Source organism: Salvia hispanica, chromosome 1, assembly GCF_029641045.1.
Source record: "Salvia hispanica isolate PSC_SH4W2 chromosome 1, Shi_PSC_v1, whole genome shotgun sequence".
Lineage (NCBI taxonomy): Eukaryota > Viridiplantae > Streptophyta > Magnoliopsida > Lamiales > Lamiaceae > Salvia > Salvia hispanica.
The window spans coordinates 10,715,348-10,732,135 of NC_142692.1; the positions used below are offsets into that span (position 1 = coordinate 10,715,348).

General features: G+C 35.6%; 4 protein-coding genes across 4 annotated transcripts; all 4 read right to left on the reverse strand.

Annotated features, from left to right (window-relative positions):
• Window positions 1–1,253: 1,253 nt before the first annotated feature.
• Window positions 1,254–2,559, reverse strand: LOC125218477 (large ribosomal subunit protein uL29-like). Its single transcript, XM_048120152.2, has 3 exons — window positions 2,452–2,559; window positions 2,059–2,351; window positions 1,254–1,429 (listed from the first exon to the last, which is right to left on the reverse strand). The coding sequence occupies exons 1-3, from the start codon at window positions 2,453–2,455 to the stop codon at window positions 1,355–1,357; spliced, it is 372 nt and encodes a 123-aa protein (XP_047976109.1). The 5' UTR covers window positions 2,456–2,559; the 3' UTR covers window positions 1,254–1,354.
• Window positions 2,560–3,467: 908 nt separating this feature from the next.
• LOC125224106 (dirigent protein 10-like) lies at window positions 3,468–4,417 on the reverse strand. Its single transcript, XM_048127451.2, has one exon. It carries the CDS (start codon window positions 4,388–4,390, stop codon window positions 3,590–3,592), a length of 801 nt encoding a protein of 266 aa, XP_047983408.1. The 5' UTR covers window positions 4,391–4,417; the 3' UTR covers window positions 3,468–3,589.
• A 545-nt stretch (window positions 4,418–4,962) lies between these two features.
• Window positions 4,963–6,328, reverse strand: LOC125221284 (Tetratricopeptide repeat (TPR)-like superfamily protein). The gene has a single exon (XM_048123407.2). The coding sequence runs from the start codon at window positions 6,191–6,193 to the stop codon at window positions 5,033–5,035; it is 1,161 nt and encodes a 386-aa protein (XP_047979364.2). The 5' UTR covers window positions 6,194–6,328; the 3' UTR covers window positions 4,963–5,032.
• A 2,497-nt stretch (window positions 6,329–8,825) lies between these two features.
• LOC125219623 ((-)-germacrene D synthase-like) lies at window positions 8,826–12,487 on the reverse strand. The gene is made up of 7 exons (XM_048121645.2): window positions 12,326–12,487; window positions 11,855–12,131; window positions 11,263–11,638; window positions 10,957–11,175; window positions 10,473–10,611; window positions 10,056–10,304; window positions 8,826–9,273 (listed from the first exon to the last, which is right to left on the reverse strand). The coding sequence occupies exons 1-7, from the start codon at window positions 12,455–12,457 to the stop codon at window positions 8,992–8,994; spliced, it is 1,674 nt and encodes a 557-aa protein (XP_047977602.1). The 5' UTR covers window positions 12,458–12,487; the 3' UTR covers window positions 8,826–8,991.
• Between the last annotated feature and the right edge of the window lie 4,301 nt (window positions 12,488–16,788).

The following is a 16,788-nucleotide window of genomic DNA, read 5'->3' on the forward strand; positions in this document are numbered from 1 at the left end:
ATGTTAATTTATGAATGTAAAAGATTTTATTAATACTTTATTGCTTAAATAGGAAAACAGTTCACACTAGAAATGAAAAGAGTATGAGCATTTCATTCATTGAGTTGTACGTTTCTTGCACAATAGCATTCCCTGTTTATTACTCCATCCTTCCCCCACAAATAGACTAGTTTTGCCATTTTAGAATGTTAACAAAAAAAGTCTTACTTCTAAAAATGGAAAACTTATCTTTCATACTTTAGAGCATTCACAGTGGTGTGAGCCCTCCCACAGCCTTCCCAATAGCCCTCCAATTTAATTTATTTTAATTGTTGTTGTTTATCAAATATTAAATGAAATGAACTGCAATGAATTGTATATATATATAGTATAAATAAAATAAATTTAAAAATTATAAATTAGGAGGGCTCGGCGGTACGCACGCATAGCCGCCGTCCCACTACCATCCCGGCTCGGCCACTGCCGTGCTATCAGCATTTTGTCTCTCCTCGGGAGGGCTCGACTGATGGGAGTCTTCCCAACCGTCTTCGCGGAAGGCTGTAGGAAGGTGGTCTGAAGGGCTCCCATAGTGAATGCTCTTATCCATTTTTGTTATCAATTTTCTTATTAAAACTCGTGAGTCCATGACTCATAATTGGAATTTTTTTTTGTGAAAGAAGTATAAAAGTACAATTAATCCCTCTTTTAGAAACCATACACTCCTACCTCAGTTACTTTCAACAACATTGCCACCAAACATACTACTATCAGTTAAGAGTATATTGGGAACTATGGTAAAAAAATCCCAACTTCATCACTATCTTTGCTACTACAAAATTAATATTTAGTAGCATATTACTACCTTTTAATGATTACTACAAGTAATACATAATTATAATAATTGTTTTCTACTTAATTTAAAACCATCAGAGAATTAATGTAATTTTATAGTTGAAGTTAAATCCAAGCTAACCAAATGATTCTTCGATGCCATTAGAACCCACCAAAAGAAAACAATTGAATAGCTGATACAATTACAACCAGGTCCCCAATCCAATAACAAAAGGGGAAAAAAACGATTATGACAACCAAGTGTGACGACCAATTTGTAAAAAAGAATGGACAAGGCATTTTCCACAACAATGAAACAGATAAACGAAGCAAGTTAACATAATCAATCAGAGTTAATTAGGTATCAGACTATCATGACCTTTCTTGTATGAAAGATGATAATGCAAATGCAAAAATTGGGATTACATGTCTCAACAACACCATTGAACAAAATGCAAATAGCAGCAAACTTCATTGTAACAAAATATTGTCATTCCTTAAGATTGGGAAACAGAAACAAAATGAGTTGAATTAAAATACTAACTTAAACTTTGATAGCATACTTTCTTAGAGGGAAATACATCTCTTTCTTCTTCTGCTTTTCTGTCTTCAAATATGCCTGAAACAAGGACCAAAATCAAGTCAGAAATATTGAAAATCGAGTAGATAATTCGACCAGGTACAAAGAAACTAGAACCCCCGAAACAACTGACACACCCATGAGTTATTGGCTGGTTAACAACTAAGTCGTGCTTCGTCATCACAACAGCCACAAATATGTTTAAAAAACAGTTACTTATTCGTTAAACATGCAAACAATGGAAGGGTTCAGACTGAGTATGGTATCAAGAATTGCCATACTCTTAATTTACAGTCTCTACTGAGACAAGTATAGATAATATTGACAAAAACAGTTGAAGATATAAATCATGATTAACACAATTTACAAGTCTATCGTTTATGGAGTAATAGTTTAGTCACTATTGAAATGCGCCAAAACAAAGTCAAGTGAAATAATTATGAGCTAAGGAGAATCAATAGCTGAAAATAAAAAAGGAGTGCAACTCAAATGGAAAATATCAGTCTGAAAGCATTAACAAAAAATGAACAGTGATGATTCTAATTGCATTACACAAAAGTAGTCTTAAGAAATTGCATTATAGCATCCGATTTGAACATATATTATAACAAATATTCAAATAAAGAAGAAAAACATTCTCAATAAAGTACGATTGAAATGAATGATACCTGGTGCTTGGTGAGGCGGCGGCGGATAGCGCGAGTCTTCTTAGGGCGGAGATCAAGCGGCAAGTATTTCTTGTTCTTGTAGGCTTCTCGCAGCGCGGACTTCTGCTTCTGAGAAATCACGGTCAGCACCTGCGCAATCGACAGCCTAACCACCTTGATCTTCGACAGCTTGTTCGGAGCGCCTCCGGTCACCTTCGCTACGCGCAGCAGCGCAAGTTCCGCCTTCAGATCCTTGAGCTGCGCCAGCAGCTCTACCTTGTTCTTTAGCCTCAGCTCGTGAACCTTAATCCTCGCTAGACATTACAAATTGAAACAGAAAACTATCAATGGATGAAAAATTAAATACGACAAACATTCATCATTTTTGAAATTAGATGGAATTATTGTTCTTACCCATCCCTTTCTTTGTGATGGAACGGAGGGTTGTGGCCTGTGGGAGATGAGCAGAGTGAAATGGCGCTCCTCAAAAAACCCTAATGTATTTATCTGTGATGGGCTTGGGCTTCGTTTCTTTTGAAATGAGGCTTTGAATATATAACAAATTGTGCCCTTAAATTGAGAAAAGCCCAAATAATATTTGAGTGGTGGGCCCATATCAACTGCATCTGTGACTCAATAATAATGTATTTTCGCTATGAATCTCAAATCATCTGATTTTCACACTAAAAATATTATTACTTTCAGATTATATGATTAGACTAGAATCTCCGATTTCTATAAATTGGAAATAATTACCCTTTTTTTTAGATTATTCTTTGGGATCAATAAAACCATATTGAGGGCGTGCACAAATATGAATAATATAGCGGACAATATGTAATTGATTCTGGAAGAAAATAATATAGCGGACAATATGAATAATGGTGAGTATTGACATTAATTAGTTAAATGATATAGTAGTAATTAGTTAAATCTTAATGATTAATTAATTAATAGTGATTTGAGTGGTAAAATCAAATAATTTTTTAATAAAATCAAATAATTTTTTAAAACTCAAACTGGTAATAAATGGGACGTTCAAAGACATTCAAATGGAGTAGTAAAATTTTATGGGCAACTGTTAATAGTTACATGCACATCCATACAATTGATGACAAGAAATTAATACACGTTATAACTCACCCGACGTAGAATATAGATATAGAGCTAATAGTCATTTAAATTATGAAGTTTAATCAAATTATAATTTATCCTATAAATTTTAAAATTGGAATATTAATTCATGACGTTTCAATTTCTCTTAATTGTTTCATTCATGCGCAAATATCGTCTTTTAACAATATTCAACATGACAAGTTTTATAAAATAAATATTTTTTTATTTTCTTATTTATCTTCTTATCTATTGAAATATTATTATTTTTAATATTATTACCAAAAGACATTGATCACGAGAAAATAAGGCTAATGTACACCGTGAGACTCCGATAAATAAAATAAAGTAAGTGGTGTTTTGGGAGTTTGAATTTTGTAGACGAATAAGAAGATCCAACAACTCACAACAATCAAAGAAAGAAAAATCCAGAAAGTAATCAATAAGCAAGATAAACAGTGATCTGCAGCAGCGTCTCCATCCCATCGGTCTCGTGCTGGCCGCCGGGAAAGGTCTTGACGGTAGCGAAACCCTTTGCGTTGACATGCTTCCCAGTGCCGCCCATGATTGCAAGATGCGACTCCGCCACAGCTGTCCGGTGGACCCCGAAGAAGGTGATGCTGTCAGCGTATCCTCCAGCGGCGAACATCACCGTGAAGGCCATGGTCTGGCTGTTGCCGTCGACGGAGCTGTAGATGTAGAATCCCTGCGCCTTCCCGACCAGCCCCGACCCGAGCTCGTGGCCCTCCGTCACCTCGTCGTCGAACACGGTCATCGTGCCGAACATCAGCTTCTGCAGCGTGCTGCCCGACGGGAACTGCGCGCTGTTCAGCACGGGGAACCCGGGTATTCCCCCGATGATGCCGTTGTTGTTGTTGCCGACGTTGGAGGTGAAGCCGCTGAGGCCGGTGAGGAAAGGGACGTTGTTGTTGTTGACGACGCCGCCGTTGGCGTTGTTGGTGGGGACGCCGTTGTTCACGGGGAGGACGGCGCCGTTAGGCTTCGCGAAGGGGACCTGCCCGCCCACGGCCGGGTTCGCTACGATGCCGGTCACCGCGATGGCCGAGGGTCGGCTGCCGCCGAGTATGTCATGCATGAAGAAGGTCAGGGGGTGCTCGTCTGGCCCTATGCCGGCGCCGGCTGCTGCAGCCTCCTCGTCGAGGATACGGGCGGAGGTGGCGGAGGATATTGCGAGGGCGAGAATGAGAATGGAGATGGTGGTTATGAGTTGAAATGCCATGAAGAAACTTTGTTGATGTTTTTTGTGTTGTTGTGATGAGTTGTAGGAAAAGAATTTAGGTTGGGAATATATAGAGGTTAATATTGGGGATTAAGTAGCAATGATAGTCCTAAAGTGTGCGATTATGGAGTTGATGGAGATGGATTAGGTGTGTGTATCTCTTCATTTAAGGTGGTTGGGTACTGGCGATGGCTATGGTGGTGCGGGTATAATGTACAACTAAGATTTTTAATTTTTCATATTAAAAATGAAAAAAGATTTCTTTTTTTTTTTATAGTACAAAAGAGAGCAAAAATTTGTGATCATTTTCTCTTTGTTAAAGAAGTAATTAGTTGCCTGGATTCTTTAATTTTCAAGGAAACTAAATAGGGAAAATATTTTAAGATCCAAAATCGATTATTAAGATTCCAAGAGAAGTAGATGGTTCAGGTTTTGAATCAGTATCTGGTGGCTTTAATTTCAGTTTAAAATTGGTGGTTTTCCATTTGCTTTCTTCGAATTTTCGATTTTGAACCAAAAAGCAGAAAAAAGATCTTTGGGAGAAATTGGATTTTAATTGTAAATCCTAAACAAATGAAAATAGTGTTGTTTGATGAATTAATCAACCTTCCTTCATCAGACTAACACACCACTTATAAATAATCAAAGTGAAGCAATAACATGAGATAAACACTCAACTGCAAATTTATCATCCTTGCATAAATCAGCAGCTAAAACCTCCCACAAATCATGCCCTAAGTTCATCTTCCTCTTCTGCATCTCCTCCAAAACAAACCGGCCTTCATCCGTTTTCCCACACCTCAACAAGCCACTACACAAACAACGAAAAGTTTCAACTCGTGGAGAATGATCGCTATGAAGCATCGCATTCAACACCTTCAAACCGCCTGCAAAATCCTCAACTCTAACGAAACCATCAACCACCATTCTATAAGTGGCAGCATTTGGTTTCAATCCCTTCACCTGCATCTCAACCAAGAGCTTATACCCCTCTGAGACCTCACCTTCTTTGCACAAACAACCAATCAATATGTTATACATCACCACGTCCGGCTTAATCCTCCTCTTCTTGATCTCAAGAAGCAACCCTTTTGCTTCATCAATCAATCCTCTTTTGCAAAGATCAGTCATCAAAACGCCGTAGTTCACAAGCTCGGCTTTGCATCCATGGTACTCCATATCGAACATCAATTTCTTCGCGTCGTTGAACCTACCTAAAGAGCACAAACCTTCCATCAATACAGCGTATGTAACTGCATTTCCTCGCCTTCCCTTCGCCCTCATATCCTCATACAACGTTTTCGCCTCATCCACATCACCCCTTTTGCACAAGAACCCAATTTGAGAATTGTAAGTCACAACTGTAGGCTCCACTTCTCTCTCAAGCATTTCATCGAACACCTTCATCGCCTTCTCCCAGTCATCATTCCCCAACCACATTTTAATCATTACATTATAAGAAACCGAATTCAACCTGAATCCCATCTTCGGCCCCTTCGCGAACAACTCGGTCGCATCAGAAATCCGCCCGCCGTTGACCAAAACATTCAAAATCGTGTTGAACGACTGCGTCGTGCGCGCGCAGTTATACGACTTTCCCATCTCGCGGAAAACCTCGACTGCTTTGTCGATCAAATCGACCTTCCCGTAATGCCTAATCAATCCGATAAACATAGGCTCGCCGCATCTAATGTCGTGAGTCCGTATAAAATTGAGGACGGCGTCGACATCGTCGAATCTTCTGGCGCGAGCGAGCTTGTAGACGAGAGAAGCGTAAGAAGGGTAATCGTGTTTGTAACCCATTTCGTTGAAATCGTGGAAAATGGAGAGGAATTCGTCGGGGTTTTTGCATTGTTTGAGATTGTCGAGAAACGGGATGGGTGGTCGGAGCTGATTTTTTGTGAACTTGTGAGGGCGTGGTTTTTTTGTGGGTTTGCTACGGGCGTTGCCATGGATGTGATTAGACTGTATAAATTTGTGCAGCTGGTTTTGCAGCTTGAGAGGGGTGAGCTTCAACATGGTTTTCGTGGAATTTGATGCCAACTGAATCTATATTTATACACTGTCATTTGTAGAGCTTAATTATTCATTTTTTTAAAATCTTAGTATTTCTGTATTATAATTCATCAACAGATTAAATAAAATAAACTAGAAAATAAAAAAATTTAAATAATATCCTAATTAATTTTTATTAATAAAAATTTAAGTATATTACTTTAAATAAATGTTTAATTCAATTCTAGCTACGAAATTATACTGTTATGGATTAGTTTTGAAGAGTGTTAATTCGATTTATAAGTATTGCTTGGAAAGTTGTTATGGATAGTTTGCAATGCCTCCTCGGAAACCAGATTAGATGAGTATTAGTACGATAAAGAATACCATTGATTTTAGATTTCCAATGATCTTTGGATACTACTCCCTTCGTCCACGAAAATTCGTCCCGGTTTGACTGGGTACGGGTTTTAAGAAATGTAATGGAAAGTGAATTAAAAAAGTTAGTGGGTTATGGATCCAACTTTTAAAGTATTAGTTTTATAATAAAATGTGAGTAGGAATGAGTAAGTGGAATATGAGGTCCACTACCAAAAATGATAAAAGTGAAATGGGACAAATTTTGGGGGACGGACGGAAATGAAAAACTGAGACAAATTTTCATGGACGGAGGGAGTATTAGTTATTCGATGCTACAAAGATTTTAGACTTTGTTTGGTACATAGAATTGGAGTTATGAAATTAATTAGAGCCTTTAATTCCAAATCAAATATTTAGTATCACAAAAATATTCGAATTTAATATTGAATTACATTTCCAAATCTATTAATTCTTAAATTTGAATTTCACATTTTAAAGTAGTAAATAATTAAAATTCCTAATAATTATAAGTTAGATACATATATTATATGCAAAATACACACAATTTATACAAAATACACACAGAACAAACGTGTTTAGTTATGCATTATGACATTTCACACTTGTTTACTTTGGTTACACATTCTAAAAATGTGTAATACCCTTTTACATAATTTTTAAAAAAAATGTCCCGTTTAGGAACACATGTTCCAAACACGACTACTTCAAGAATTTTGCCCTCTTTACATGCCAAATATGCACACAAATTTAGTGAGCTTGATATGTACTACTGACTAATAAGCTCATACCTCGGCGTTTTTAAGTCCATGTCTAATTATTTATATTTGGTTTTATGGAGAAATAAAAAAGGTCAACTTCAGATTTGTAAAGTTTAAAGAGTAAAGGTCAAAATTAGTCCTAAACATATGGTCATTTTATCTTTTTGGTCCTAAACATTATCTTTTGGATTTTTTTGTCCTGAACATATGGAAATTTGATCATTTTAGTCCTCCGTCAACATTTCCGTTAAAAACTAACGATCAACAAGTTTAATACTGATTTTGACCAAATTAAACTTTTAATTCTATTTTTTACTCCCTAATTAATTCCATAATTATTTTAATAAATATCCGTTTAAAATCCTAAAACCCCCCAAAAAAATTAGTGCATTGGAAATTAAACCCGTTGTTATATGGGGATATTTTAACTGTTTTGGATCTATTTCTGCAAAAGAATTTTCAATTCTCATCCAGACAAAAATCTCTGGTTTCCAATTTTCAATTCTTTTCTTCTTCATTTTGTGGAGTGCCTCAATCCAGATTCTCGGTTTACAACTAATTTGTGAGAAAAAGTTAAATGAAGGAGCAAGGAAGAAATGATGAAGACGATTCAGTGTGTTGAAGCAGAGTGAAATGAATCCGCGGGTAGCCAATTTCAACGATTGCAAAGCTGATTTGATTGATTTTCGGTTCCACCGAATCGGAGTGCAGCAACAATTGAAATCCCTAATTTGAGGTCCGACGCCATGAAACTTTCAGGTGTAGACTTGAATTCGGTAGGTCTTAGGAGAAATTGGAAAGACGAAAGGGTAAGTGAACAGAGGATGGAGCAGCAGTCATTGGTTAGCAACGAATACCGATGATGAACATGATAGGACTGAGGTTGGGGAAGGCGTTGAGGGTTGTGTTGATGGTGGATTTGAAGCAGTAGAAACTGGAGAAAGAGGTTGTGTGGGAGGGAGTTCGCAAAGTAGAGATGAAGGAAAATCTGCTACTGAATTCTAAATAGAAAGTGTTGAAAACCAAATAAATATTAATTAAAATAATTAGAAAATTAATTAGGGAGTAAAAAATTAGAATTAAAAGTTTAATTTGGTCAAAATCGGGATTAAACTCATTGACCAACGGAAATATTGACGGAGGACTAAAATGATCAAATTTCCATACGTTCAGGATCAAAAAATTCAAAAGATAATGTTCGGGTCCAAAAACATAAAATGGTTATGTTTACTCAAGTTTAAATAATGTTTTTCCTTCGACATCTTAATAAAGCTACCAATTGAAATGATTTATAGTATAAATATCCCGGCAAATATTGCAGCCAACATATTGTGGCTCCACTTTTATTTATTGTGATAAATGTTACAAAAGCTGATGAGTTACACAAAAGATTCAACTTCATCCTTTCATAGTACTACTAGATATAGCCATATAGCTAGGAATTACGTGTATTAAAACTATAAGTAACTAGAATTGCACGGGCTCAACTAGGACCATTTTAACCATCTCTGTGGTCTTAGCCTTGGGGTTACCATATGAATCTTCTCCAACATACAATAAATTTATGACTCGAGCAAGATGGAGAATGCGCACTAGTATAGCCATTGATACTGCCCTTGGCTCTAGACACTCCTCATTTATATCCTTCCATGCTTTTTTCACCCTCTTCCAAAATTCATCAAAAGCTTCCATCTTTGAGCACCCATTTTCTTTCATGTAACAATCCACGCTTGTAGTTTTTGCCTCAATCTATACATAGATGCATGTTATTTAATTACTTTATCAACAAATATATATATATATATATATATATATAGGGATGTGATCAGGTCCATAAGTGAAATTCTGTCAAAAATCAAAGCAAATCTCAGCCATTGGATCCTGTAATGTAACCGTTAGATTAATGCCGCGTGTCACCTAATAATGTAGATTGTGTAGTCTAATAATGTAGCTCAGCTAATAATGTAACACGTTGTAGTCTAATAATGTAGATTGTGCAGTCTAATAATGTAGCCTAGTTAATAATGTAACGCTTTTAGTGTAATAATGTATTTCGGGTATTATGATCACAACCATCTAATCTGAGGATCCAAGGGCTGAGATTTGCTTTGATTTTTGACAGAATTTGCCTTATGGACCATAGTGCGCATAGGGATGTGATCAGGTCCATAAGTGAAATTCTGTCAAAAATCAAAGCAAATCTCAGCCATTGGATCCTGTGATGTAACCGTTAGATTAATGCCACGTGTCATCTAATAATGTAGATTGCGTAGTCTAATAATGTAGCTCGGCTAATAATGTAACATGCTTTAGTCTAATAATGTAGATTATGCAGTCTAATAATGTAGCCTAGTTAATAATGTAACGCTTTTACTGTAACAATGTAGTTCGGGTAACATGATCACAACCATCCAATCTCAGGATCCAAGGGCTGAGATTTGCTTTGATTTTTGACAGAATTTGCCTTATGGACCATAGTGCGCCCCTATATATATATACTCCATTCTATTATATCTTTTAACCTAGCTTACCCCGTGTCCAACCATGTCGTCCATTAATCTACAAATAACCGAGGCGGCTCGTACAATTAGTGGCTCGTTCGTAACCCAATCAAAATCATCTTGGGTAATAGGGTCTCCCATTCCAACCAAAGAAGTTGTTGATAGCATCATGTAAGCACCCGATACGAGTGCAAATTTCATATACTCGTCCATTGTCGGAACATGCTTGCTATAACACCATTCCGCCTCTTCCATATACACCCCCGCTAGCTTTATCATCTGCCAATTTCATTTATTAATTTTGTAACATATAGCTTTGTGTTACAAACCAAACAAGGAGAACTTATCAAAAGTCTAGCATGTTATTGGTCTATAAACATCATACCAGTTGCACTCTCAATTGAACGGGACATTGCGTCCATAACACTTTATGAGTCGAGTTAATACCTCTTTTCTCGCATATTGCAGGCGATATGACTGGCCTCGTTTTCCCATTTCATCTTCCATCTCCGAATAAATGCCTAGAAGAGCTTCGTAACATATCCTCATGTACGGCGGCAATTCCGCAACAGCACTAATATCCCATCTGAACAAGGGATGTGATCAAATGAAAACTCTAAATATTTTGTACAAACTCAAAACTATGATCTGGACCATTGAAAAATGTCAACAGATCACAAAAAAGCATCAACAGAAAAATGTGAATTTCAACGGCAGTCAATGATTGATGTTGTGTTGATATTATGTTGACATTAAAATCTTGAAATTTTACACTGTTGATATTGTATTGAAACTGTGTTGAAGTTGTGTTGAAGAGTTTTGAGTTTGTACAGTATATAAGTTTGCATTTTATCACTACCCATCTTTACAATATATATTAGAAAAAAAAAATGATTGGATATAGTAATAATTAGAGGAAGTATACACCCACCCTCGGATAGCGTGGGTGAAAAGTCGGAGTTCATCTAACGTTCCATAAACATCATAGATGTCATCAATGATGGAAGTTAGAGCTATGACTTTGGTCATAAATACTCTTGCAGTGTCGTATTGTGGCTCAAAATAGACTCCCACAATCCAAAAATAGCACTCCGCCACTCTATCCCTTGCAAATGGTAGTTTTTTTCCAAACTCCAAATCCTCCCACCACCTGCAGCTTTTGTTTAATTTATAAAAAGTTAGTAGTAGTTAAGTAAGGTAGTATGTCAATGATGTCATGAGTTGGTGTGGTGGTGACCTTGTAATGTGGTGTAGCTCCCTCTGATGTATTTTCTGCACAATATTGAAGTCTAATTTGGCAAAATTCAATAATGTCTGATTGTGCGACTCATCTTGTTGGTACATAGATATAAATTTCTTGGCCCCGAGTCTGATCAGACTCTTGCTAATCGGCATCTCCAGAGCTTCTTTCACTCGATTCGATAGAGAAGTGCTCATAATTTTTTGTAGAGAATTCCGGAGATGTGAAGAAGTAAAATCTAAGGCTTTGTCAAGAATATCTTCTCCGTTTATTCCGTAGTTGGAAGCCTCGTACAAGCTTAGCATCCCTTCAACGTCGTCTATCAACGACTCCTTCAGATTCCCTTCCTTGTCTACCAATCCGTTGAACACGTCTGCACGCAGTAATTAAATATAGAGTATGGTGTCAATTTTAACTTTAAGATCCGTTTTGTAGGAAATATAGATAAGACAAAACATGATAAGAGCACACTTTAAATCATTTGAGGTCATATAACTCGAAGATAGAAGAGTTAGATATCTACGTACCCTAGCAAACAGACCCTAAGTTTTTAATTGAAATTTGAAAGTGATTAGGGTTTATAACTCACCGCATGAGACGCGGTAACCATGCTGTCTGAGCAGACGAAAACGAAGAGCAAGAACTCCAATATTGTCCTTGTCTTTGCTACTCTGTGTATCATAATTCTGGTGAATTTTGCTTAATGAGTCGTCAATTTCTTCTGAAAAATGATAGGCAACACCTAGACGTTGGATTGCATTAATGAGCTCCATCTTGAGCGCTGAATCATCCGGGGTTTGAGCTAGCAACTTCTTCACCTCTACCTTTTGCTTTTCGAGCATTTCCTTGTCTGTGGCACTGATTTCCTGCAGTTACAACATTAATATCATGCAGTTACAAATTTTGGAGTATTGGTTTTGTTTTTTATTGCCAAATAAGGGTAAATTTAAAGGCCTCGTCGTGGTGGAGACTTGAGCCTTAAACCTTTGGCCTCAAGCATCAACCACTTTACCACTAGGCTAACTCACGCACACAACAAAATCAGTAAATAATAGTATACCGTAACGTGGTTAGTATATGCAAGAAAATGATCTTTCCAAACGCTAGGAACATATGTTACAGATCGACGACTAACATCTACATTTGTATTATTTGTGGAGATGGGAACAGCGGATGCATAGATATTGGCCATTTGTTTTTCACAAAGCTCTATACTTGAATAAGTTTAGTGTATATTTTCTTGTATTTATAGATGATCAAATCAGCCCAGTTTTTTCTTCAATTTCTCCGCGCTGTTTTAATTTAGCAGACCCCAGCTAGTTATATTATGATTAATGGTAGTAATGCATACTAACCACACTCTAGTTAGCTTACTTATTAATTATTATATTACCCTTAAATAGTAATATTATACGACTTGAAACTTGGGTGTTGGCACACGTTTGGCACATTACTATAGTTCAAGATCCCTCCAGCCAATAAATTATAAGCATCTGGTTTTTCACAAATTAGAATGGATTGGTGATCAAGATATGAGAGTGAAACGACTCCTTCAAACACATCTATAGTCAAACTTAGCACACCAATTTTAAATTTTGCTTTGTAGCTAGCTATTGACTAGACGCTTAATTAGTACTATTAAGGTCTAAGGATATGTAATTAACACAAGATAAATTGATAGGCGTCACAACTGAAATTAGCTAATTGATCAACGTTCACGGAACACGTGATATCATTGTTTTTATTAATCTTGTTACTTGTATGGTAGAATGATTCTAAATAATAAATATGAATGAAAACTGGACTAAGTTACTCCCTCCGTCCACGAATAAGAGTCTCGTTCACTTTTTCGCATTTTTTTTATAAAAATGATAATAAATAGTTAAAGTGGACAAATGATAAAATAAGAGTCTCGTTCACTTTTTCGCATTTTTTTTTATAAAAATGATATAAATAGTTAAAGTGGACAAATGATAAAATAAGAGTCCCGTTCACTTTTTCGCACTTGTCCTTGTCTATATTATTCTCTCTCTTACTTTATCATTTGTCCACTTTAACTATTTATTATCATTTTTATAAAACAAGTGTGAAAAAGAACGAGACTCTTATTCGTGGACGGAGGGAATAATGTTACCGAGGGACATTTGAACCTTCAAGAAAACGATCACAGTCACGGGCCCTCTTGACTATGAAAAAGCAATCACCCATTCCAATCCATCCAACTCAATCTCGTAGTCCAGAGTTAGAGATAGGATTATAAAACGTGTATTAAAATTGACCAAAAATCTTTAAAACGTTTATTTTAAAAAAACAACATAATTTTAATACGATAACAATAACTTTAAAATTGGCCAAACAAGTTATAATGTGTATTAAATAATAAATAAAATTTGAATACAATATTAATAATTTTAAAATTGACCAAATAATTTTAAAACGTGTAGTAAAATCCTAGGTTAGAATTAGGATTTTTAAACTGACCAAACAATTTTAAAATGTGCATTCAAAAACAAAATATATAATCATCATAATAATAATCCAATCGTTCATAAAAAATAATCTCATTTGTTGACAACACGGGTTTATTGAGAAATTGGTATAGTAAAAGAGAATAGAGAGAAAAATTAGATTAAGTAGAATAGAGAAAGAGATAAAGTAAGAGAGATAAGTAAAAGTAGATCAAATGTAAGAGAAAGTTTGTTTTTTTGAAATGAGACTATTTTTTGTAGATACTCTAAAATGACAAAATCAGACTATTTTTCGTTAACAGGAGGAATAATAATAATGATAATAATAATAATAATAATAATAATAATAAAATAATAATAATAACGTAACAATAGAATTTTATTATATTAAAAATATTATGCTTATTAGAGTAGGTATTCTTGTAACCAAATATCGTTATCTTCAATTCCTGCCAACAATTTTAATATCGTTCCGAATTTTCCTAATTTAAGCACTTACCTCTATTATACTCCACGTGGTTAACTTTATAAAGGTTACAAAATAAATACATTAGATAAAATTGGTTACTAAATAGTACTGTATTCATTTAGAGTGACAATCGTTTGTTTGAAGATATGAGATAAAATTTGATGTATAAACTTACTCCCTCCGTCCCAACTTAAGATTCCTAATTAGTTATGACACGAATTTTGAGAAATGTAAAAAAAAAGTGAGTTGAATAAGTTAGTGGAATATAGGTTTTACTGATATATATTACTTTTATAATAGAATGAACTACATAAATGGTACCTGATCTTTCACTTTCGCACATAAATGGTACATGATCTTTATTTTATATCGTTTTTGGTACCCTGTGACAAAAATAACCTCAGGTACCAAGCATGTGATATTTTTTGTTATGGAGGATATTTTTGAAAATTTTAATTAAATAGTACCAAATATGTGATTATTTTTTCCTCCTTTCTTATTTCTTTTTAGTTTCTTCTTCATTCTTTTTTCTTCCTTTCTTATTTCTTTTTTAGTTTCTTCTTCATTCTTTTTTCTTCATTTTCTTCTTTTTTTAGTATTTTATCTTTCTTTCTTCTCTCTTTTTTTCTCCTTAGTTTATATTTTTTCTTCTTTCTTTTTTTCTTTTATCTTCTTTCTATTCTTTCCTTTTAGTTTTTTATACATACATCAATTGCATTCATAATATAAACCAAGAACAAAATGTCTAATTAAATTAATTATTTAATATAATTAAATCAATTGAATATTTTTTTTTATTAAATTACTTTATACTCATTTTAAGATTGAAACGCCTAACTAAAAATATTCTACTCTTCATATCATTATGAATACAATTCACAATTATTATTACATAATATTATATGATTCATAATTTATATAATTATTTATTAATTACTACTAGTTTTTAGTATTATAACAATAATATTTTTATAATAATTAAATATACTTATAACTATCTATATTTGAATAATATTAAAAATAAATTAATTATTAATTTATAACATCAAAATAAGAATATTAATATTGATTAATAATAATAGTATAAAGAGTGAGGAGAATGAGAGAAGATATTACAATATCACTTTTGGTTCTAGTTTTATGTATACCTAAAATATCCTTTATGACATAAATGAGAAAATGTATTTGTTTAGAGGGCATTTTGGGAATAAAATTGCATCAGGTATCAAAAATGTGATTTATAGGTACCAAACGCGATATAAATTAAAGATCATGTATCATTTACATGCAAAGTGAAAGATCAGGTACCATTTATGTAGTTCACTCTTTATAATAAAATGTGAGTGGAATAAGTTAGTGGAATGTGAGAGCTACTTACCACTTATGGTACAAGTAAAATAGGACTCTTAAGTTGGGACGGATGGAGATGGCAAAATATGACTCTTAATTGGGACGAATGGAGCATTTTACTTCAGAATTCAAAGCCTCGTAAAAACTTAGCATCTCTTCAAATTCAATATTCTCTCCGTCTCCAAAGAATATGCATTTTGGTTCGGCATAAGTTTTAATGTAAAATTGGTAACGTAAAAGAGTGTACAGATAAAAAGTAATTAAAGTAGTGTTAGTGGAGAATGGATTCCGCCTTATTAGAAAAAAAAATCAAAATTAGAAAGCGCATATTGTTGTGGAACGGACTAAAAAGGAAAGAGAGTATATTTTTATGGATGGAGAGAGTATTGTTTACGATAATAGATAGTGTCTCCAATGGCGGACGTTGCCGACGTCCGACCGGACGTCCGCCGTAGTGAACGGGAAGGGCGCCCACGCCCGTCGGATGGGCTCGCCCCTCACCCCCACGTCCGACCGGACGTCCGCGTTTTTTTTTTTTTTTTTTTTTTAAAAAAACTCTATAAATAGGGCTCGGTGAACTTCATTTCATTCACACCACTTGTGTTGACATGTTTTTCTCTCTCTCTAATCTCTTTTTATCTAGAATGACGAGTAGTCGTGCGGGTGGTAGTGGCGGAGGCGCTAGTGATAGTGATGGTGATAGTGATGATGAATTGGATCTCGTTGTGCAAGAGGCGATTGATCGATTGCTCCGGCAGCGGCGGCAGCGGTACCTCGGCCGATCCATCACCGACGTCATGTACCCCGGGACCACATTGCTGCACATATTCGGTTGTATGAGGACTACTTTGCTCCGCAGCCGCGTTTTGGGGATGCCTTATTCCAGCGACGTTTTAGGATGCATCGTCCTCTGTTTATGCATATCGTGGGTGCGTTAGAGAGAAGATACGAGTTTTTCAGGATCAGGGAGGATGCGGCTGGAAAACCCGGACACACGGCAATACAGAAGTGCACTGCCGCAATCAGGCAACTGGCGTACGGAGGTCCGCCCGACATGTTCGACGAGTACCTCCACATTGGCGAGTCTTCAGCCGTTGAGTGTTAGCTGAATTTTTGCGCGGGCGTTAGATCGATATTCGGGGATCAGTATCTTCGGCGTACGAGCCTCGAAGACTGCCAGCGGCTGATAAATATGCACGGGTCAGTGCACGGGTTCCCTGGGATGTTGGGCAACAT

What these genes read in the sequence shown, in the direction of transcription:
- LOC125218477 (XM_048120152.2), bottom strand. An exon ending in GCCGCCTCACCAAGCACCAG is followed by an intron (nt 1,430 to 2,058) that starts GTATCATTCATT and finishes TCCTTGTTTCAG; the next exon opens with GCATATTTGAAGACAGAAAA.
- LOC125224106 (XM_048127451.2), bottom strand. Translation starts at nt 4,390, where the DNA reads ATGGCATTTCAACTCATAACCACCATCTCCATTCTCATTCTCGCCCTC.
- LOC125221284 (XM_048123407.2), bottom strand. Translation starts at nt 6,193, where the DNA reads ATGGGTTACAAACACGATTACCCTTCTTACGCTTCTCTCGTCTACAAG.
- LOC125219623 (XM_048121645.2), bottom strand. Translation starts at nt 12,457, where the DNA reads ATGGCCAATATCTATGCATCCGCTGTTCCCATCTCCACAAATAATACA. An exon ending in CATATACTAACCACGTTACG is followed by an intron (nt 12,132 to 12,325) that starts GTATACTATTAT and finishes TTGTAACTGCAG; the next exon opens with GAAATCAGTGCCACAGACAA. An exon ending in ACGACATGGTTGGACACGGG is followed by an intron (nt 9,274 to 10,055) that starts GTAAGCTAGGTT and finishes ATCTATGTATAG; the next exon opens with ATTGAGGCAAAAACTACAAG.